Genomic DNA, 24,297 nt, shown 5'->3' with positions numbered 1-24,297 from the left:
TCAAAGGTAGATTCTTACCTTATGCTGGCTAATGTATTTCTACCTTTACTGACCTTTCACTTACATCAATCTCAATTCTGCATACAAAAAGTAACGACCTTTCTAGTTCACCAAATATAATTTTCAGATTTACACAGAGCAGATTTTGATGTTTCTCTTTTATAGTTGAAGAATTACTTTCCTCATTTTAAAATAGAAAAAGCTTTACTAACAAAAAGTAAAATGAAAGGCAAATACCATGGAAATACTCAGAGAAATTAGATCAATGATGCAATAAATGAATATTTATTTAATTGCTGCCATTTCAGGTCAGTTTCCCTTAATACTGGATATTGTTGACTTCAAATAAACTTGAAGCTATAATTGTTCACACATAAGTACATCTTTGATAGGGTGGAGATGGTGGCCAGGGTTGGAACAGAGTTGCAATTGTTTGTGAACTGTATACTGGGACTTACTTGACTTTTAACTGTTTGCTTTTGCAAGGATAGCAGTCCAGTCATGTTACTGAATTAATATTTATAACCATTTCTTAAAGTGTTCTGATCTGGGAAGTCATCATTGCATATTTTTAGATCAGATTTCTGAGTAAAGAAAGTAGTGGTTTGCTATGTGCAAATAAGATGATGTTACTATTTTTCAACTGCCCCTACTTGCAGTGGAGAAAGTTCACTCAGCAAGCAAAAGGAAAAATTTAAGCTTTCATAGCAAATGCTGTTTTTAGCCTGCTTCGATCTTTGAACTAAGATTATGCTCAACCACTCTTTCTCATTGCAGAAGCAGAACTTGGAAACCAGTACACTAAAATTAGGAGGCATGTTTGCATTTTCAACCTCTCCAAGTGCAGCACTGTAAATAGTTCGTTCCAGCTATGTCATTATTGTACAACATACAGTTTGGTTTTTTTAAGAAAGCAAATGTCATTACTTACATCTCTTCCACATTGCTTAAAAAAATACCTGCTTTGTTTGGCAAAATGAGTGTGAGGACTGAAGCTGCAATGTCCTTGCTGACCCTGTAAGCATCAAAGCCTGGGTTTGGTGCAGGCACTTTGGCAGCCAATGGTTCATCTGGAGGGAAGGTGTGAATGCAAAGTTGTGACTTTTCTGTTTTCAGGAGATGGAGAAGGGATCAGAAGAACAGTAAGTTCCACACTCTATTCAACAGTTTATTATTAGTCCTGAAAAAAATGAAATTCAAGGTGCATCATTCTCCAGACTTGTGTAATCCTGAAGCTGGACACCCAAGAATATTGATTTTGCATAGACCTCATGAGTACAGATGGGATGGTGTGTTTTAAGGCCTAGTGATGGAAACTCAGTATTTTTTGTGTGTATGTTTTGTTTTGTTGTTTGGTTATTTTAATTCTGAAAGCTTGTAACAAAAGTTAAGTAACTCTTTACCATTTCAGTGCTTCATATGCCTGGAATTGCTCCTCACAACTTTTGTATAAAACAACCAAGAAATTTGCTTAAATAAAAGCGAGGAATGATTTGATAAATACAGACAACCAAAACCACAGAGAATCCTTTCTGACTGGAAACAGGTAGCCTGGCTTTTAATTGCATACAACCTAAACACTGTCACTGCCAGACAAAATTAACTGCTGTGGTTAATCCTTGCTGGCACCATGCCACACTTGGAATGGGTGTCCTGCGGGGCACAGGCTCTGTTCACGGGCATGTGTACAAGACATTCTTCACAAAGCACTTAGCAGGTGCGGGGTTTTGAATACAGACTAGGATTGTTCAGGGTGAGGTAGGATACCTGTTTGCATTATGTATTTATTTTTGGGTTTGAGGGGTGTGTGTGTGTGTGTTTATTTGTTTTAGTTTGGGGTTTTAAATTGTTTGTTTGTTTGTTTTGAGAGAGAGAAACTGAAAAATATTTTATTGCTAACTTGCCGATGAGGGAAACTTCTAGGAACAGACTCCAGTTTCTCCACTTTGCCACCAGATGTCCATCATGAGCAGGGAAAACTGATGACCTGAGCAATATCCCTAAGCCTGGATTCGCAGCATTTCTGAAGATATGACAGTGACTGAAATTACACGTTACCAATGGAGTTTGTGTGGCAGGTATGCTACGAATGCTTCTAGACAAGCAAAAAAATCCTGCCGGTAGTGCTACAATGTATGCTTAACTAACTCTTAAAACTTGTGTCAGTCTGCAGCAGTTGTCAGATATACACCCTTTCTTTGCACTGCTCCAGAGAATTAGGCATGTAGGTCTCATCCAAAGTCTTAAAATCTGTTGGAGAAACTTGTCCTTTCAGATGGCAGGAATATTTGAAAGCTGTCACTGCAGGTGAGGTCTGTAAGAAAACTTTGTTCTTCTCATACTCAGCGAGTTGCTGAGTTGATGTTATAACTTTCCCAGGTCTGATAGCATTAGCTGAATCCCACAATGAAGCATTCACATCTACAGGCAAGAGACATTCCTGGCATAAGTAGGGTACAACTCCGGGAAGCACTGCTTAAAAAAAAAAAAAAAAAGAAAAAAAACCTGAAAGAATTAAACTTAACCAAAGGTGCAATGACTTCATAAGGAGGGTGTTACCTTCCTAGCTACACAAAGGAACTTACTTCAAGAATAAGGTAACTTAGCAGGAAAGTAGTGGAAGGTTTGCTGTGTGTCCCTGTACATGGACTGCATCAGAATCAGGTGTCCAAATGCCGCCAACTGTTATCACAGATGCTGTAACCCCTAAGCAAATGGTAATATTTCAAATATTTTTCTTTCAGATTAAAAAACGTAAAGGTGATACACATTCGAGCATCAAAGAAGAAGAAGAAACACCCAAGAGCTGTCTTGGAGTTTAACTCTGTCTGTTGCTAATTGTGCACCATCTCTTTTGACTTCAGGAGGAGCAGGGGACACTTCGGATGGAAGGGTTCCATCCTCAGAGATAACCGTTTAATGGGGCACTTCCCTCTCTTGTTGTCCAAACAGGAAGCGGATGCCACAAAGCTCTTCTGGAGACAGCAACGTGAACTACAGCCTAACAGGCTCAGAGACTGGGAAGTGAATGGCTGTGGGAAGTGGCTGCTTTCCTCCGTAACCACCTGCAAAGTACCTGTCTGGGAAATGTCCCTCACTGTCAGGGCTCTTGCGATTCCTCCCAGCCTCCAAATATGTCTCCTAAGGGGCTACAAACTGTCCTTCATCCCTCTCAGCCCACCAGGGAGGCAGCTTGTGCACCAGGCTGTCCTCCGGGAGCCCAGGTTTTCTCAGCAGGATGCCACACTGCCTTTTGAAGGAGAGGTGTGTTGCTCACCTCCTCTCTGGGAGCGAGCCCTCGTCATCCCATTTAATAAAACCAACTCCATTGCTCTGTGCTGAGAAAAGTGGGGAAATGAATCAGTAGTGCAAAGGTTTCCCTGGACATTGCCTTTCTGAGCCCTGGTATTACTGTGTTCCTTGACTGATGCAGTTAAATCACACATCTGTAACCTTGCTTTTACAGAACTGAACACTCAGTGTAATCTCCACTTCTGAAAAGAACATATTCTGTCTTGAATATTCTCAGCTGTGTCTCCGGGAAGCTGAATATGAGCTTATTGCCAGATTCTGATTCTAATAAAGTTAATGGAAATTTTGCCAGTGACTTCAAATGGTCCAGATATTATTCTCAGGGCCAAGTCCTATGAAATTATCCCAGTTCAAACCTAGAGCAACTGCACTGATTTCAGAGAGACTAGCCTGAATTTACTCATCCAACCTGAGATCTATGAAGTCAGAGATCAGAAAGGGCTGCTTCTCTCTCAGCCAAAGTGCTCTTATTATAGTGTTGGATGGTGGGTTTGATTCCCCACCCCCACCCCCCGCCTCTTTGATGGAAGTGATGAAATGAGAGCTGCAACCTTACTATAGGAGCGGGTATGTTCTTTTATGGCAGTATAACCTGCCCCACACGACACAGACAGGTACTCCATCGCTCAAGGCTGGAAGGGGATACCTGTACCCAGCTGTTTACCAATACTCCATGCTCAGTTCTGCAAGATACTCCAGAAAAAGCTGCGTAGGATGCTGTAACCTCCTAAAGAAAACTGTAACACTTTTTCAGACTTAGAACAGGTAGCGCTCCACCTATTTTCAAGACAAACAGCCCCCACCCGCTAAATATATATAGCCAACACCCGAGGGTGGCAGGAGGGGTGGCCGAAATCCTCCCTTTAACACGAAACAAGTCGTACAGCAGAGGCGGCTGGTGCCGCTGTTCGGCGGAGCGTCGCTCCCAGCGCACCAGACCGATGACAACCGACGGGGCCGACGCTTCTGAACCTGCTCCGCCCGCCCGCCCCCGCGGGGCCGCGCTACCTGCGCCCGCTCCCCGCCCCGGAGGAGCGGCCGCCCGCCCCGCCGAGAGGCGGGCGCGCTGGTGATTTGTCTTCGCCGCCAGCAGCCGCGCTCCGGCCAGCCCGCGGGGACCGGGGCTGCCGCTGCAGGAGTCGCTCGCTCTGCTCCGCTCCCTGGCAGCGGGAAAAGTTTGCAGCTCTTCACCCTGCTCCTTCTCCCCCCGCACGCAGCCCCCGCGGCCCGGCGCGGATCCTCCGGGCAGGGGCATGGCGAGCTGAGCGGCCGGACGGGGCCGGGGGCGGCCCCGCCGCACCTGAGCGGCCGTGGCAGAGGCGGCAGCGGGGGCGTCCGCACCGCGGTGCCCCTCGGGCGGCCATGCGCGGCGGGGGCGAGCGCTGAGCATCCCCGGCCCGGCCGCCCCCCGCCGATCCCCGCTGCCGCCGCGGGGCAGGGCTGGAGGGCGGCGGGCAGCCCCCGGGGACAGCGGGGAGCGGGCAGCTCGCCTGCCCGCGCCCGGCCGAGCGCCATGCCTCGCCGGCTGGCCTGGCTGTGCTGCTGCTGGGCGCTGCTGAGCGGCGCCTGCCGCCCCGCAGAGCCCGCGCTGCCCGCCGAGGGCGGGGAGCCTCCGCCGCCCGCCGCCGCCTCGGGCTTCCTCTACCGGCGACTGAAGTCGCATGAGAAGCGGGAGATGCAGCGGGAGATTCTCTCGGTGCTGGGGCTGCCCCACCGTCCCCGGCCGCTGTCGAGGGAGCCGCTGGCCCCTCCACCGGGGCGGCTGACGGCGGCTCCGCGCTTCATGCTGGACCTCTACCACTCCCTGGCCGAGGGCGCGGAGGGCAGCGCGGAGCGGGGCGGCCGCCCGCCGCTCCCCGCCCCGCCACCGCTGCCCAGTCCGCAGGACAGCGCCTTCCTCAACGACGCCGACATGGTCATGAGCTTCGTCAACTTGGGTGAGTGAGCAAGCGAGCGCCGGGATGCGCGGAGCCCACCCAGCCACCCGTCCCTCCGTCCGTCCGTCCCGCGGATATGCCTGTCCTGGGGAGAAGAGACGAGCTGCTCTTCCCCAGCGGGGCGCGACGGGGTCGGGGATTTGCTGGTCGCAACCCACCATGGGCTGCGCTGGTATCGGACAGGAGGGCAGCTCACTTTGGGGATGGGCAAAATCTCTCGCAAACAGTAAAAAAACACCGTGACACGGAATGCAAAACTTTGGTGGGCGGGGGGAGATGAGGAAGGAAGAGAATATAGTGATTATTTCTCTAATAGTCTTGTGATGGTAGTGGTCAGAGTCCGTTTCTCAGAATTAAACTCCCCCTGTTCTGATTCCTGGGCAGCAGAGCTGAGGTCATGCCGGAGTGCAGGTAGCGCTCATTCTGTTCGTGGTGCAACAGCGCACAGATGCCTCTGTGGCTTGAACAAAGCACATCCACGCTGCTCCACGGTGTCCTCATCTTCTCTTTTTATTTGAGGGGATCAGAGCCAGTGTGGTGATGAATAATGTGACTCTGTGTAGGTTATTCTGCTACTGCACCCAGGGTCATGACAAAAACCTGTATCATGTGAAAATCTTGAAATAAGTTCTGTTAGACATCCACCTGCTCTTCAAACAAATGACTCTGTCAGTGAGATACTCCAAGGTGGGCATTTCAGTGGGAAAGCCATTTAAGCTTTTCACTTAAAAGAGCCCTTAATACTATGCAATTGCAAGGAAACAGTGTAATTAGATTCAGCCTAATGTGGAGAATGAAAATATTTCAGTTGGCAAATTGCAGTTCCTTTTTTTAGGGAATTCCTGTGAAGCTCAAGTGTCTCAGCTGGTCAGTGAAACTGCATTTTCACTCGTGCTGCCAGAGCTGTGTACGGGAATGACAACACCTGTGAACAGCTTGTATTTTTTTATAAAAATCAAGAGTATTTGTTTTATGTTTACTCATCTGGAGCAGGTTTATGCTACTGCAGCAGGAGATCTCTCTGAGCTCCCAGCATGGCACTTGTGTTCAATAGCTTTGTACGTGCTGTATGTATCTAGAACAAGAGCTGATTATTTTTTTTACCTGATGGAAATCAGGTAGTAGGTCAGAAGCACTGCAAACAGTTGTTGAAGGATTTGTCTACATTGTAACCGAGGTGACTGTAACACGTGTGGGCACAGCTGAGCTGCATTAGGTGCTCAGCCCTTAGAGGAGTGCAGAGCCCAGCTGGCTCGACATACTGGGCATGTGTACCTGTCAGGGTCTCAGATGCCTTATTTAAAGTTAGCTTGGGGATGTTTAGGTGGTGGTGACATCTTACACCTCTGATGCTTTTGATTGAGACATCCTGAAATCATCCATCAATGAAACCAGTGTGGTCTATGTCCAGCTCAAAACCTGAGAATATTGTACAGTTTTCAAGTCCAAAGAGCTCTGTTCTCCTTTCCAGCCTCCCCAAAGCTCCCTGTCCTTTGAATACAGAGCTGCTGCTGCTGTTGCTGTTGTCATCTCTCTTCTTTGCCTTGGGGCCTTTTAGGACCTATACTTGGAGCTGGGAATTTAAGAAGTGTTGGTACTGGCTGTAGTTGCCTGTAAGCAAACCCCACAGCATATTTTATTTGAGGGACATAAAACAAGGTGCTTGAAAGGGGCTAGGCAGCTCCCAGAAGAGCTGATTTCAGGGAGAAGTGTGAGCATGTGGTCTTTTAAAAGATATTTAGCTGTCTATAAAGTGCCAGGAGAGTAGTATTGGATGGTAGACCTGAAACTATGTGTTTCTTTTAAAAATACACCGCCCCACTCATATGATTCAAATAAGTTCTGATAATTTGGATTGAGACACTTATGTAACAACAAGGAAAATTTTTCATGTAGTGTAGTAAAACAGTGTAGTTGAATTGCTAGTTATGAGTCTCAGGAAGCATGAATCAACTGCAGAAATTTCTCATCAACTTCCAAATTCCGAGTCATAAACCATAATGTCATTTAGAATGATTGTTTATTACCAGAATGTTGGAAATTCGATGGGCTGAGACTGAACAGCTGTTTGGCAGTTTTTTTGTAGCTTCTGTGACATGTCAGGATTTTTTGGGGGTATTTCACCTGTGTATTGACACTTTTCCATGAAACAGTAATTCATGTCAGAAAACTAGATGAAGCCTAAGGCTGTATTCCAATATAGAAAACAAAGCTGTGACAGGAGAAAGCTAACCTGTGGTCTGTCAAAGTAGTTTATTAGATGAAGTCAGAAATGCAGCAAAAGATGGTGGGATCACAGCAGAAAGGGAAGACTTCCTAATCTCGAGCACACTGACTATTCCAATGAAGTATATGTCAAGCAACTCTGAAAACCCATGTCTGGGGTCTGCTTATAAGCAGACACTGCCAGAATTATTTTAGTTGGGGTTTTCTGCATGTTGCCATTCCTATGGTGACTTGTGTTAAAACTTTGTGTTCAACCTTAAACACTTTTTTTTTTCCATTACTGAAGGGCCCTTGCTGTTCTGTCAGGATGAGGAGTGTATGGTATCACCTGGGTATATCAGCTGCAGGTGCATGCGGCTGTGTAGCTGTGAAATCAGTGTGGCTGACCTGCCTTCAGGTACTGATACTGCTTCTTTTACAGCACAGAACCAGGCAGAAGTTTAATGCATCTCATTGTGCCGGAAAACTATCATCTAGGTCAGCTGTGCAGAGAACTCCTACTTAGTCATGAAAGTTTGCAGGTGTTGATGTTCTTTTAAAAGTACATTTAATTTTTCCAGCCCTGTAGCCCAGAAAGAGTCACTAGCTTACATAGTCACAGCTGATCTTAAATGTGCAGTTCTCCAGCCTTTCCTGACCAACATACATCCTTCAGTCTGGGGATTCAGCAGATGTGTTTTCTATCTGGGGAAGGCTGTTTCTGTATGTGCTCAAGGTACGAGTTCTGTTTGGCAGGGTCTTGCAAAGCTGACAGACTTTGGTGAGGTCTTGCATTATTCAGGCAGTGCATGCTTGTCTCCGTCTCAAAGGTGGTGATGTCCTCGGAGATGGTTTCTGTTTTGGTTTGAGTTTTTTGGTTTTGTTGGGTTTTTTTGTTTGTTTGTTTTTGTAATTGAAAAAGAGGAGCACAGTGCTGTGGAGGTTCTCTAGATACAAAGAGTTACTGCCTTAAAGGGAGGACAAAACCCATCAGTCTTTGAAGTGGAGAGTCTGGGATTTATCTTGCCTCCCTGGTGATGTCTGTATTCTCTGAGTTGCAAGCTGTGGGGAGTGATTCCCAGGGGAGCTTGGTGCATCCAGAATTTCTAGGGGTTGCTTAGCACTTTGTTTTATGAAGCACTCAAAGAGCAGCATCAGGGAGTAGAAATAAGTTTTTCTCCCCATTACAAGCAAAATCACATATAAGGTATAAAACAGTTTGGATAATTTAAATAATAAATTTAATTTATCAGGTCAGATGCCAAAAAAATATTTCACAGAAAATATAATCTGTCCTTGGTAAACCTGGTTCCTATTTTGGGAAGATTATCCTAAAATGGCTATTTTGGATATTTTCACTAGGATGAGTCACCTGAAAAGTGCCTGTTCCTTCTTGTTTCTCACACAGGACATTTGGATAACTAGCACAGGTGGAAACATCTCTGTGTGAGATCTCTTTAGTTGGCATTCATCAACCAAACAGGATACCAAGTTTCTGTGCTATGGGACTGGCTGTATGGCAGGGTTGTGGGCCTGGGGGCAGGGGAATGCACTGTGGGCCAGCAGGTGCTTTTGGGAAACTTTTAATCTCTTCTTGTAAGAACAGTTTTGGTAAAAATGTGTGGCATGTCTTGACACAGTACTATTGGGAAAATAACATCTCTTACTACTTCCTATTTGAATAATGTATCTTTCTCATGGCACCAGATAGGGTTATCTCTTGGGCAAAACAATTTGGGATTTGTATAGAGATCCTTCTTGAGGTGGTGATGTTGGATTGGCAGCTGGATTGTCAAGTATCCTTATATTTTACTACCATTTTAGTGAGAGATGTATCCAGTTCCTCACAACAACCCCATTCTTCCTCATTCCAGGGAGATGAGGAGTCACTGCTTAACCAAACTGCAGACTAAGGTCAGCAGTTGTGGCAGATCTAAAGTCTCCCTGGTCTTGGCACATCAGTGCTGATGTGAAGGGGATCTGCTCTCTGTCCTCTGTTTTGCTGGCTGGTGTCTTCAGAGTAGTCCATGCCATGGGTAGCAGCAGAAAATAAAACTCTCAAAAATTTTGCTACTTCAACTGTATCCAGAATTGTTCTTGTGTGATTAAAGATGCTGTTGAGCACTGTGTCAAAAGGAGGAAGAAACCTTCCTGGTCCTCACCTCATGCCTTCCTATCCTGGCATCCGGACTGAGGCCAAAAAAAGACATTTGCTTATCACATTCAAAAATGAGGAATTCAATGGCAATCTTTGTGGGTTTTCTGCCGTGGCCCAATTTTGGGCTGTTGACAGCTGCATAGCTGTGCAGGAGAAGTCTGAACCCATCCAGTGCTCCAGAGATAAGGATCATAAAAGGTGTGCTTTTGGGGTGTGGTGCTTGGTTACTCAGCGTTGTATCTTTTTGTAGGAGAGTAACAGCATGGACTGCTGCACCTCTGTATTTTGGAAGGAAGGCCTCATCTTACCTGCAAGACTTCAAGTGTCTGCTGGGGTGCAAATGCTCCCTTTCAGTGCAAGGGAGCTGCTTGGAGTTAAATGTAAAACTTGCTATACAAATACTCTCTCTCCCCTTGCTTATAAACCAGCATCTTATGGATATGATGTCTTCCAAACAGGCTTTTCATCTTTATGACAGCTGTCACCTACCAGATTTCCTTCTAGGAATAATTTTGCACAAATCTATAGCACCTTAGGGGCAAGCAGTATGCCTTTGTTCTGCATGGCTTTTCACAAGAGGGAAGCAGTGCTTCAGGATCCTTACATGCATTTCTACAGCAGATGAATTTTTTTATCTGAAGGATTTGATCAGCCCACCTGTCTCTTGGTACCACGCTTGCTGTTGGGGGATATGAAATTAGGCAACCAAGGTGTATCAGGGATGTTGCGTGATTAGATTGGTGGAACTGTACCATTCATACTGTCATCCCATCTGTTATATTCTTGGCCATGTGTTGTAAAGGTCAAGACATCTACACACAGGGGATAACCAGAGTGTGTGATGCTGCAGATCTGGCTGTGCTGCCAGCTGGCTGTGTACAGCCTCACTCGCTCTGTGTGTCAGCAGCATCCTCCATGTGTGTCCAGAGCAGGCCAGTATTAGAAACCATGAAGCTGATGATAGGAATGAGTTCACTGACTCCTGCCAAACCTCGTATAGTGGGCTTTGATGCCAAGACAGATTCCCAAGTGTCAAAGAGCAGCCTTACATTTGCTGTTCAGCTGATGCTGCTAAAGGTCCTCGTTTATGTCATCTCCTTGAAGTAGTCGTTGCCTGTGAGCTGTCTCCTAGTGTACAGCTGCCTGATGACATGATTAAAGAAAGGGCAAATGGTCTTTTAGAAGTCCTCAGTTCCTCTGGAGTGGAATTTGAGGGACTGTAGTCATCCTTCTGCCTTTGACCAGGAGCCCTAGAAGGTGTGTGGTTTCTGGAGAAACTGCTCTTCAAAACCTGTATTGTTGAAATGAGTGGAGGGTCATGTTTGTGTAAGCAATGTATCCATGTCTGACTGTCATCTAGACTAAGCTACTGGAACCAGACTGTGTGGCATTAGTAGGACTATTCTCTGTCTTGTGATAGCTTCTCAGAGCCTGAAAATTTACAGTCTTAAATTTGTGTGAAATGTTGAAGTCCTTCTTACAGCAGCAACAGCATCAATTTCTTGTAATTAAAAAAAAGCCAGTATTGCCAAACCAGTCTTGATTAATTCAAGATAAATTTTTTACTTGTAAATAACTGAAAAGTTGCATTTTGAATTAGAAACCCAGGTGTGGGAGGTTTTTTTTTTGTTTTGTTTTTACTTTTTGTAAAAGCAGAACTTCCTAGTTATTTCCCTCAGACAAAATTCAAATTAAAGCAGTTCTTATAAAAAAGGTTTTCTTTTGGTAATTTTCTTCCAGCTCAACACAACTTTAGCAGAAAATCATTTGGGCAGCTGTCATGGATGTCTTGTGCTGAGCTCCTGCTGGGACTGCTTGTGCCTCTGCCAAAGAACTGCAGATCCCTGCTGGGTCTAGCCCGGTGCATTGCAGTGATGACACTCTCTCTCATAGTTTTAAATATAAACTTTTAGGCGGTGTTTGTGATTAAGGAGGAAGGAAGATGGTGTTTAGACTTTCCATGCCACAGAGGCATGATTCTTTTTAGGTCATCTTGTCTCATTGCTAACTTGTGGGGAGTTAGAGGAAGGTATGAGTTACATGGGGCGTAAACAGTCCCATTGTGTGTGTCTGCTGTGTCCCACAGATGCACAGTTATGCAGTTAAGTGCAGTCCACCTACTAATCACTCAGCATTTCCATTTGACCATTTACATAGCAATGTGAAACAGAGAGCAAACACTATCACCCCAATGAAGAAACGGCTCATGGTTGAGAGATTCCAATTTGTTTTAGCAAGCATCAGATCTCAGAGCCTGGGAGATGGAGGTTAAGCACTGGAAAGTTGTCTTCTGTGCATGTGATTCTTGGAGGCTGGTGTTGGGTTACACACAGATTCCCTGTTTGATGGGGCAACAGTTTTAGACTGAAAGAGGATGGTTTAGATATAAGGAAGAAATTTTCTACAACAGGAGTGATGGGAGACTGGAATGTGTTGCCCAGAGAAGCTGTGAATGCCTCATTCTTGGAGATGTTCAAAGTTGGGTTGGATGGGGCTTTGAGCAACCTGGTCTACAGCCCATGGCAGGGGTTGAAATGGATGAGTTTGGAAGGTCCCTTCCATCCCAACCCACCTGTCATTCTAAGTGTCAAGATGGCACTTGGGACTGAGATTGTGTAGCCATGATATGCTGAGAGTGAGAAGATGTGCCTGAAAACCCTTCAGCAAGTTCTTTCCTTTTTCCAGTCATGGTTGGCAGAGGGTGAGGAGTGGTGCCTTCTGCAAGGCTGCAGGACTTGCAGCTGGGGTGGCTGGCAGCAGCACCCCCAAGAGTTGTGTGTGGCCCTGTGCTTTGCACTTGGAGCAGACTCCCAAGGTAGTGGCTTTGGGAAGGGCATGGGGCTGCAGCTGCTGCAGGGTTCTTTCAGGAGAAAAAAAGCTTAATTAAAGAAACTGAGTCCCTGTGGGATTGCGGGGGTGTTTAATACCTCCTAAAGGACTGTGATTCCTAAAACCTGCTATGGATTGGGGGCTGGTATTTCTTGGACACTCTTGTAGTGTTGGGTCGAGTTTTGGAGTGGATTTGTTTGTTTGGTTGCTTTTGTTTGTTTTTTCTTTTTTTTGTGACTTTTTTTTGTTGCGAAGGGCAGAAAGATTTTGACAGTGCTGCCTTTAGCTCATTTTAAGTTGCAGTGTTCTTCATAGCACAATGACAGAATTGAATCAGTGGTAGCAATAGTGGGAACTTCTGGCAAGAAAGGATAATGTAGACAGAGCCGAAGTGTTCTGCTAACTAAAACAGTAGCTTTATTTTCAGAGAGCTAGACATGACTGTTTTGATCCAATGTGGTGTTAATCACAAGAATACATAACTGCTTTCCTGTGAACTTTCCCCTTAAAAATATCCAATGATATCACCTGATGTTTTGCACGAATGCTCAGTATAACCAGAATTTAGAACAGCTGGCTCCATATAAACTTGGAACATTCATAGGTCAAATATTAGTGTATAAATAAAAACATTTTGCAAATGAAAACAGAAGCACAGTATTTGAAATATACTCAATGTGCATATGTACTTCATGGCTTGAATAGCTTTACAAATTAATCAAGACTGTTTTAACACTTGTTCTGAAGAGTTGAATTTCCTGATAGTAAATGAGAGAATGTTTTGCAAACAGTATTCCAAAGATGTGTTATTCTGTGTATTTTTAGGGTTGTGTGCAGTGTGAGAAATGTATGAATCAGCTAGTTGAAGCCCTTTTTTAAAGATCAACCCAAAATCTTGTCAAATGGAGAGCCCCAATTTATTGTAACATATGCTATGCTTACAGATGCACTGCTGTATGCAGATGCAGCATTCTTATCTTGGTCACTTACAGGGTTGGGTTCATGTGGTGTAGGTGGTCAAGGTATTAGACACTCTGTACAAGGGCTAAGGGGTGACATAATGTCTATTGAAGCACAAGTGTTTAGCTCCACACTAGGCAACAAAGAGCACTCAAGAAATGAGAACCATTTAGAGCTTGAAGGCAGGTTGTGGTAGTTGGACCCATAAGGCAAAAGGTGTTGGAGACAGGAAAGGGTCGGCAGATTTGATGTGAAACAGATGTTTCTTCTTGCATCCTTGTATCTCCTGTTCTTTCTAGACCATTTGAGAGACTAAGCCTGAAGAGTAAAGCTGTTAGCAGTCAATTCCAGTCCTTTTACAAGGAATAAAATTCTCCAAATAATGTTGAACTGTAACGAGCATTACAAGATGCAAATGACTTGTCTACCCTTGTCTTTGTAAGCTCTGTAATAATAGAAAGTTTTTTCAATGTGAGCACTTACTGCAGCCTACCTTCCATACTTTTCAAACTGCAGTAAAAGTATCTGGATTAGTGTTCTGTATCAGGGAATAAAGAAGTGGTTAGACCTTTAATTCTTCATGTCACAGAGGCACAAGCTCTTTCTGGCACAATCCAGAAAAGCAGGGGTCGAATCACCAGATGGTCTGCAAGAAAAGAGGAGGAAGCATTTGCTCTGTCAGTTACCACCATTTCTTTGCTTCTTATGCCCATGCTGGTGGTGTGGTCCATATCAGCCACGATAAACACACTTCTTGGTGCAGGAAGAAGCCTTATAAGCTTTTGATGTACCTGAATCTTCATCATGGTGCTCAGTCTGGTTCCTCAAACCATTTGCATGCAAGTAGTGAGAGGCTTCTCTGCAAGCCTTGACTCGTGTGCATGATTTCGATGCTAAATAATAGGAGCATAGTTTTAAAATTTAAGCCTGGTTTGAAGTTTATGTTTCAATATCTGCTCAACAATTTGATCCAGAAGTAGAGAAGCCAGGTGCTCAACTTAAATGGTGAAGCTTGGCAAAGAAACCCTTCCTTTTAGAAAAGCAGCAGCCTCTCTCACTCACAAGCAGTCATCCTGAGACAGCATTTCAGGCATGCAGACCCTTTTGCTTAATTATTGTAACATCAAACATCTTTGACATGAAAGGGACCAAGCAGTGGCTATGCAAGATAATGACTTGTTTATAAAAATAATTTAAACAGCATATGAAAAGGATAAACATGCGTGTCCTGCCAAAATTCACTGTATGTTCTGCAGGCTTTGGTGACTGTGAATTTCTTGGCTTGCTTTTTCAATTTTTTTTTCTTTTTTAACCCACAAAAGAAAAAAGGCTGAGGGGGAAGGGAGGGAAAAGAAGGGAGACTTAAAAAAAAGAAAGTTCTCATATTTAAGAAAGTTCCAACTTATTATGTTGTGGAAGATAGCTGGACAGAAACTGCATTTGTTTAACACACTACAACAGATTCTCACTTTGCAATGTCTGTGTCTTGTCTCTTGCATGTGATAGTTTTTACAATTTAATGATTGTAGCAGCTGTCTTGTCCAAAAATGTTCCGTTCTGCAGGATGTGTAATGCTTGATACTTGCTAGACATCATAAAGATACTACCCTGTCTTGTATTCAGAACCTCAAAACACTTCATAAGCATTGAAGTCTCCCAATGTGTTTTGTTGAATGTAAAACACTATTATACTCGTTTTCCAAATAACTTAGCTGAGGCTTGAAGGGTGTGACTGGACCAGAGCTGTGATGAGGTCTCTGAAATTCTTGCTTCCAGCCCTGCAATATAACCATGAAACTGTGTGTTGTATTACTGACCTGGCAGGTCTTCCAGTGGCTCTTGGAGTTGGTGAAACAGGAGGGTCTTATTGCTTGATACCTGTTGGTTTTCAGGTTGGGGCACAAATTATCTGGAGACTACAGGTTCTACTTGGCTTAGGCTTTAGTACTTCCCACTTGTGAGCCTTGCTCATCCTTATTGCACAGTTGCCTTCTGCAACTGTTTTCCATGAAGGACATGGCTCTTCAGACATGCTTGTGAGCAGCTGAATACTGGTAATGCCTCTGATCTCTGTGGGTGCTGTCTGAACACAACCACCAGATGCCCATTTCCATATGATGTCCGCTGCATCCCCTAAGTTACGGCTTTTGCAAGAGAGCAGCTTTTTCTTTTGAGTCTCTGATTGAATGGCACAAGAGTCACTCAGGTGCAGTGGGTGGTAGCATGAGCATCTCCGCAGGCTCTGGCTTTAATATGCCTGTTGAAGTGTGCCTCTTGTACATGGCATCCATGAGGATCCAAATAAGAAAAATGAAAGTGGTCACAGGCTACCACATTTCACTTGAAACCATGGGAAAGCCTAGTAAAGGTTTGGTTGACTTTTGGTAATGTCCATGCTGCAGGAAAGCTAATAGCAGATGTTCTTTTGAGTTAGCTGATAGTTTTGTTGAGAATTCCCCAATAAAAATGCAGTGTAATGACTAAAGTGGGTATAATGACTCCTTTATGTTTCAGGAGCTATTGGGATTGGGTTTGCCTGATGCTTTTGCTATCACTAGTCTCAGTAAAAACAATTTTATGGGGTCCCAGAACAGTCTGTTGCTTCTGGCAGCCAGAGAGCTGGCAGCTCCGACGCACTGAGGCTTGAAGAGATAGTTCATTAATTCATGGCACTTTCCAGAATAAACATGGCAAACCTCCTCTGAAATAACAAACGGTAAATCCTCCTTGTCACTCAAGACTGCACATTTGTCTTCAGAAAGGGGTCATGAAAGAAGCTGTCCATCTCCTAATGAATGAGAAAATAAATAGAAGAAGAATTATGCATTGTATCATACTTGACATGGTGAAGCTTTGGGGTGGAATAGCAACAAATTATTCCTCCCATCTTAACCCTGTTAATTGTGGACCTAACCAAAGTAATGCCCACTGGACAGACTATCTGATGGTGTCAACTATCATAGCTCTTTGCCAGGAATCCCTGGTGGAAATGACAGCATTCTGTACTCCTTCTTTAACTCTTTTTGGGAAGGTAAATGTTAACGCCTCTCGGCTTCAGGTCCTCAGGGATAGGACGCTCTGGTTTGCCTGTACTGTGACTTGTGAAGGTTGCTACAAGCTGGGGTTGCTCAGAGCGCACAGATGTTTTGTGCAGCTTGTTATTTTCTATGTTGGAGGTTATGAGTCAGATTACTGTTACCAAAATGTTTATGTGAAATCATTTCTGAGTCATATATTTGCATCATATACAACCTGTCTGGCAATCAAAACATTCAGAGCTGGGCTAATGATTATACTAAGTTTTCCAACACTCTACTCCAGCATAACATAATTACACAGCAAAGTGCAATATATTACTTTGACAGGGTTCTTCATGTGTCTTGTGATGTCAGAACACCATCATCATCACTATTATTTTAAATTATCAGAGTTTGTTGCACAAAACAAAGTTAAAAGTAGTGAGAGGCGGTCCCTTGGAATCAAAATGCCCTTCAGATGTTCCTGGACTTTTTCAATCTCCAAGAAAACATATATTTCAAGAAGTTTCATAGTAGTTTTAACTTTATTTTCTCTAGTGAGGTACTTGATCAGGGCTTATTGGTTTAATTGACAGAATAGTTGATACTTGGCTGGAGAAATTGTTTGGTGCCCTGGAGAATTTTTGGTAGTTTCTCTATACTGGAGTATTTTTATCAGGGGGAAAGAAGGTAAACAGTTTCTAAACTACAACTTAATGCATGCTGTGTTTATCTCTTGTGTGAGTTCTAGCATAAATAGGGGTTGCTTACAAAAGTATCCTGAATAACTAGAACAAACATTTAAAATTATACTTACCTTCAGGTGTGTGAGAACTCAGGCAGGAGTGTTTGCTGCCATGGCCCAGTGAATTCAGTAACTCCTTTTTAATTGTTTAGTCCAGAACAGAATGGGGGAAACCAAACCACCTCCTCAGCTCTGGGCTAAAGAAATGGTCAAGGAGATGAAAAGTACATAGGGCTGCTCTTTGTTTGTTTTTAAATACCTGCCTATGAAAAAGCATATGGATGTTGAAATGGAAAATGATGATGGGGCTGACTTGCTGAGTCTGGTTTACAGTCTTTTGGAATTGGCTTTGGGATCTCGATTACAAGTGTGAAGGGCACGGGCAAGTCCCTTAAATATAAAATATCGTTGCATTTCATTGCTCTTACTGAACTGGCAGAGTGAAAAGTGAGGATGGATTATGATGATGTTCTTTATGCTCCTAGTGATAAAAGTACAGACAATACAGTAGTGGACTTCCCTGGCTACAAGTGTCTGAACTAACTGTGCTTAGTAATTAGGGAGCCTGTGTTTGGAGCAATAAAAAGCATCCCTGTGCAGTATTAGTGAGCACCATCTTTGCTTATTCACTCTCCTTGGCCAGCGTCAGTGGCAAATACATAATTGGTCTATGAGGACCAATATATTGTGAAGTGTAGTGGAAAATGCCAAAATAAAATTTCAGTTGGATGAAGTCCATTTGTCCTGTGCTAATTGCTAGCCCTGTAAACAAACACAGCTGCTGAACGTAGAATCAGTGCTCAGAGTGGTTAAAAACAGTGATGCATTGCTAGTGAGATCACGGCAGAAAAAATATGTAACATATGAGGCTGCAATAAGGATCAAGTCTATCCTCAGCTCTGATTAATTGTTTCTGTTTATATATTTTCATCTATTTATGATGCTGTAGGGTAACTAGAATGTAAGGATTGCTTTTTGATTGCCAGATCATTTATCTGAGACAGAGTATTAATGAGCTACTTGTCATGAACTTTTGCAAAAGGATTTGAATCAGTAAGCAAAGGCTTGATGAATATATGTGTATTAGATATATTTTATATTTCTCATACCAATGTGTCATTGATTTGGTCATCTGATCTTTGCTGTTATTTGTCTATGTATATAAAGGATTCATGCAGGTAGGTTTGCCTGTCATTTCATCTTAATTAAAATGCCTTTAGAAGTACTGCAATACTGAACAAGGAACATGAGACTGCAAACATTAGAAATCTTGGGGCCAAGCCTGTTAGGTCATTGGCAAAGTAGCAGCACTTAACGCTGTAATTTGTCTTATGGCCTGGTTGTGTGTTTTGACATCCCTGAGCTGACTAATTGCTCTAGGGGAAAAAAAAAGTAAAGAACGATCTTGGTTACTGTAGTAGAAAAGATGGTTTCCAATCTCTTCTGTGCATTGCATCCATTATTTGGTTACTGCTGTGCAGTCATCCCCACATCTGGCAGGGTAGGCCTCCCATGGCTTGCCACAATGCAATTCAGTAATGCACTTGACAGCATGTTGTGCATCACCTGTCTGAGTGCTAAAGAGGTTTCTTTTTCCTCTTTGGCTTTGACAAAAGAGAAAGCTAAAGGGAATAGATGAGGCAGAATATTAATCACTATGTGTGGCTGATCAGAGGAGCTGTTGTTAAGGAACCCTCCAGAGCAACATGCTTGTACGAGCATAGTGCACTGAGGATGGCTGAGGCAGTGAGGTCTGTGTGCTCCATGTGAGGATTCACTTCTGACAGTTCTGTGGTGGTACCTGTGAGGGCTTTTTGCCAAGTGATTTGCTTGGTCCTTGGCCAGCTTGTTGCACATGTGTTGCTGGGAGGTTTTGACACCAAGATAGATATCCTGGTCTCTCTGCAGTTGCAAAGCAAGTTTCCATGAACTCCTGGCTCTCTGCTGCTGGTCCTGTCCCAGGGGCTTTGACAAACTGCCTAGAAGCTCTCAGTGGCAGGTAATCTATGTCTAGTGTGCAATATTAAATTTTTCTATGAGGTAGACCTGGTCTTTTGAACAGCTTCGAAAATTTTGGACCTTTTTTAGCCAGCTGGGGCTTCAAATTGTGGTAGGTGCTTCACTTCATGCACTTGAACAGCACATGTTGGTGCCACCCTCTTTAGAAGCCTCTTTGGGCTTGAGAAATAACTGGGTGTTTGTGTTGCTACATAATGGAGGAATGCCATCATGGATTTTGTCATGTCTGCAAGGTCTATCAGTGGCCCAGGTTCTTGTAACTCTCCTCACCCCTATGCCAGCTCAACTACACGCTGGCACTGAGAGTTTAAATCTTAACCTGTCAGTCTGGCACATTCCATAAACACTAAATTGACTCAGAGTGGCTAGGTCTGGTGCTATAAAAAATACTGTTCAGGTATTATTGCCAAGTAAAAAAAAAATTACCTGTAAATCGCAGACTTACAGTATAGGGGCTTATTTCTGTGCTTATGCTTTTTACATTTTCATTTTTGCACCAGCTTGGCAAGAAGTTAACTTAAATGTCAAAACTATTTTTATGTAAATATATGCATTATTGAATCTCTTACTCATAAAGCAAATAGTACTTTAAGCCCACACAAAACAGTTGAAGCTATATATATTTTCTCACTACTGAATTTGGCTTTTAATAACTTGGAGTGAACTGTCCAAAATAAAGTTAGGAATCAAGGGCACTTTATTTTCCAGCTAGCAACATATGTATTCTTGGCTTTGGACTGTACCAATCTGAGATGGAAGAAAACCTGGATTTGTTCTACAGATTCTCCCAGCAGTTAGAAGAAAGAAAAATATCATTGTTAAATAAACATATTATTTTAAAATTAACAAACTTTTCTGAAACTCTACAAAGCTAAGAAAAAATATGAAAGACTATTAAGAAACTGTGAAGCCTTTGATATCAAACAGTGGCTTTCTAATTTGTTTCTCCTGCTGGAAGTGCAGCCTTGTGCCAGATTCAGAGGCAGCAGTTACCTAGAGAAAAGGCTGCCGTCTGCAGAGTCCCATGGATTTCACTGATGCTATTTCAGGAGTTAGGACAACAAAACCTGCCCCTAGCACATATAAAAAAAAACACAGCTGAGGTTAGGGATTGTGTACTAAGCCCAGGTCACAGTGGCCTGGAAGGAGTTGCTCACTTTGCTTCCTGGGATTCATGGTTTGTCTCCATTTCAGGCATTTTCTTGCCCCACTGCCCTCCTGCCTATGGGAGGTTGGTCTCAGGTGGGAAAAGTCACTTCATAAAGTCATAGAGACAAGAGCTTGTTGCTGAAGAAGACCTTGCCAGTGCTCTGCCACAGTCTTCTGATGGAATTCTCCTTATTGCTGTCCTAGCACTATCTGCCATGTGCTCAAGCGCTGTCCTAGCAGAGGTGTCCACTGGTTTTGCCATGCTCTTTGCTGCAGGCAGGGCTCCTCTGAGCACTTGGATGTGTTCAGTCTAGCTGGGATGCAAAGAAGCTGGATAAAGGGTGGAATGCTCAGCAGATTTGCATGTGACCTGCCATCCCAGATTTCAGTTCAAGATTTTAAGTCAATTATCCAGCAAATCAAACCATCTTTGGCAGGGCTGCAGGGTATTTGCCTGCCACTATATGTGGCATTAAGGGCACACATTGCTACTTCTGCCCTTTCTTCTTGAATAAACCCAAGATATACTCCAGGAGAAAAAAAATGGTTGTAGTGCTTTCTGAGGCAGCTGAGCTGTGGCAGCTGCCTTGGTTATTTGAGGCTGAAGTTCACGTGCAGCACAACTGGTGAAGACCCCTGAAAAAATCCAACCCTTAAAATGTTGGATACAATCACAAGCAGAATTTGGAAGACCCCACCAGTGCTGTAGCAAATGCAGCAGTTGGTCATGAGTGGTTCACATTCAGCCAATCACCTGGGCTGGCTACACACATGTGGCTTTGTGGGCAGAAGGAGAGGAGAAACACTGGGGAAGGAGGAATGAAGAGCACCAGAAAGAGGGTCCTGGCTCTTGCCTTTGCAGGCAAGTGAATTTGAAGGATGGTGACTAAGAGATTCTGGTTTCCTAAAAATAATACTTTCAGCTGACTGAAACCACAGCTATTGCTGATGCAGCTTTTGATTATTTTACCTCTTATTCCATCTTTCCTAGTTTGCATGATTCAGACTTATGTAAACACTAGTAATTGTGCCTCATTGCTGTGAGAGTGGAGCTGTGTGAAGGAGACAAGGCTCACAGGGGCAGGAGATTTGTCCTGAAAGCCTCTTTGTCCAGGAGATCTCCTGGAGTTCTCTGCTGGAGTGAGGGGTGAACTATCTGTGTCAGGCAGTGCCCAGGAGGGAATTTTGAGGAAATTATGCTGCCCTGCTTTTCTTGCAATGCCCTCTCCTAGAAAACTCGGTTGTAATGATCCTTATTCTTTCTCGTTAAATGTAGGGTGTGTAAAAAGGCTGCTGAGAATAGGCTGCTTAGTGTTGTCTTTAAACTCAAGCCTTAAGGAAAAACTGAAACAACAGATGAATAAAATGGTTGTGGTTAAGCTTGAGCCATAAATATTCTTTTCCTTTTAAAATACATTTTTGGAAGGTGAGAGGAAACCAATTATGTTGGAGTTTAAAGCAAGCAGACATTTCCTTTATATGACCATGATGCGTGATTCATCTTGACAGGCTTTTTCCTAATTTTTAAGTCACTCTGCTTGTGCCACTTTCTTCTTTATTTTGTTAACCTTGCCACTTGAGAAAATTAAGGAAGTGTCTCCAGGTGGTATTCTCTTAATTATGGACCTGCTGGTCACAGTTGGGACACCCATATTTTCACCTGCTTCTCTGTGTAGCCAGAGGACAATTCATCCTACAGATTTTTTACAGCCTTTGGAAACCTTTTTATATTGTGCAGATTATGTGAATACACCTAAATGTCCTGCTTTTCTACTGCTTTGGCATTTCTTTATGTGCTTGGAGTACAGAGATAATAAGGTAAGGTACAACAGTTGGTACTTTTATTGGCAGTGATAGTACACATAAAAATTCCAAGTCTGAACAGAAAAGGTAAATCAACATCAGGATTAGCAAGGACCTTCAGAGTCATTGCAAATAAAAAAAGTTGTAAGCATTTTGTCCAGCAAGCTCCACAGAAAACCATTCCAGTTTTCCCTCATGTCTCACAGGTCACAGAACTCCTGCCAGCTGCCCTGGAGAAAAAAGTAGGAGCAAAGAAGTTAAAACCAGCACCTACAGCTGAAAGCTGCTGGGGAAGATGTGCTGGGAGCAGGAGAGATCAGTAGTGTAACTGGTATTCTGGATCCCCACAGCAGTGCAGCAATTATTGGGTGGTGTTCCCAGGTGGGATGTGGACTGTTTTCAGTGTTACAGAGGGAAGAGAAAAGACCCAACATGCAAACTCCTCCAGCTGCTTTGATTTTGAGGAGAATTTCCTCACTGGTCTTAGCCTTTGCATGGGAGAGAGTTAGTAACTCAGAAATGAGCAGGCTCTTGCCCCACCAGAAGCACTGAAGCTCTTTATCTGGGGTCAATACCTGGTGCTTCACAGGGCTATAGGAAAAAGGGCTCAAGCTGTTGGTGTAGGTCACGTGAGAGTAACTATGGGCTAAAAAAGCACAGGAAAAATAATGATCACCTCCCACTTTATTGTCCTGTAGGAGTACTGACAAATTCAACACCTCTGTCTTCATTTCCCAAGTTTCAGGTTCCCATTCCAGCAACTGCAGGAGCAGTGGTTAAATAGGATAAAAACCCTCAACACTTTTCAGTTTTTCATGTGGATGTGTGTATGCTGTGCTCACATTCTCTTCCCCTGCTCAACACTGTCAGCTTTCTATCAGGAAAATCTAAAGTTTGCAGTGTGAAGGTGTTGGAGGTAGCTTGTGAGAGATACAAAACACAGGTACTATGTATTGGCTGGGAGGGAAGGATCTGCTTGAGTTGGAATTTGGCTTTGTGGTCTGACTTGTGACCTTTATACTGGTATAACAATATGTGCATTAATATTTGTAGAAGCAGTGACTGAATGTCATTGTTCACTGAACATCCCAGACACGATGTTTGTTTAGAGAAAGTTTGACTTTATGTCCTTATGATGTATATGATGGAGAATGGACTCAAAGATGTCCATCTCCATGCAAAATTATTTCAAGTGGTATGTGGCCAGTAGGTACCCTGTATGAGGGTAACTGGAGTAATTAGTATATTTTTCAAGAAAATGAGACAGTTTCATGATAGTGGGGAATAATACCCTAGAGTTTAACTTAAACAGCATTAACAGATTGTCTCTTGGAATGCAATCAGCAAGCAGTAAGGATTGTTAAATAGATACAAAATTTAAGTGACTCTACTCTTTCTAAAGAAATGGCTAAATAAATAGTTCAAGAAAATAGTGAAGTCAAATTGCCATAAATTTTATTATTTAGAGCACTTTTAAGGCCCCAGGACAGGAATATATCTACATTCAGGAAAGCACTTAAGCACGTGCTTTCCTGACTGGGGGCAGTCTAAGGCTTATACTTAAGTGCTTTCCTGACTTTGGGCCAAAGCCTCCTAAGAGTTTATTTTAAAGACACTCTTCCCTTAATTAAAACTCTTGGTTGAATTTAACAATTAGGTGTCAGCTTGCTTACTGTCACACAGCAGCTTTCTGTGACAGCAGGAGGTAGCACCATACAATGGCTGAGGTCAGGAAGCGAAGACTCCTCCGTCAGTTGACACAGAGGGGAAACTCAATTTTTGTGGGCCTCCCAATAGTTGCCTCTGGCGAGGGCCAGCGGTCTAAAAGAAATTGAAGAGCTCTGCCAAGAAGTGTCCCAAAACTGTTTACAGGGTCTGCGTTGGAACCAGCCTGAGCTCAAAGCTTCTCCCCACTGCGGCAGTGCTGAGAAGCACCGGAGATCAGCCTGGTGCCCATCGGTATGTGTGGCTGGACCATGGTCATTCTGCCAGTTGTTCTGTTTATTCAGATGTTAAATTGTTATTCAATTATTCCTCATGAGCATCCAGTTGCTCTTTTTCTAACTTTGGTGACTGTGGGCCAGTTGTGCTAATGGCACTCTCAGATGTGCTAGAGAAAGTGGAGTCATTGCAATGTTGCTTCTTCCCTCATCTAAGGTCCTG

At 43.6% G+C, this 24,297-nt stretch overlaps 1 protein-coding gene across 1 annotated transcript in view; it reads left to right on the top strand.

Moving 5' to 3' along the window:
* The first annotated feature begins 4,390 nt into the window (after window positions 1–4,390).
* BMP6 (bone morphogenetic protein 6) overlaps window positions 4,391–24,297 on the top strand; it is a 91,711-nt gene continuing 71,804 nt past the window's right edge. The window contains exon 1 of the mRNA XM_071553283.1: window positions 4,391–5,249. Coding sequence (XP_071409384.1) covers window positions 4,826–5,249 — 424 coding nt within the window. The 5' untranslated portion in view covers window positions 4,391–4,825. The remainder of the gene's footprint in view (window positions 5,250–24,297) is intronic.

This window comes from Pithys albifrons, chromosome 4 (genome assembly GCF_047495875.1).
Source record: "Pithys albifrons albifrons isolate INPA30051 chromosome 4, PitAlb_v1, whole genome shotgun sequence".
Lineage (NCBI taxonomy): Eukaryota > Metazoa > Chordata > Aves > Passeriformes > Thamnophilidae > Pithys > Pithys albifrons.
The sequence above is the reverse complement of the archived record's forward strand: the minus strand, read 5'-3'. Positions and strand labels throughout refer to the sequence as shown.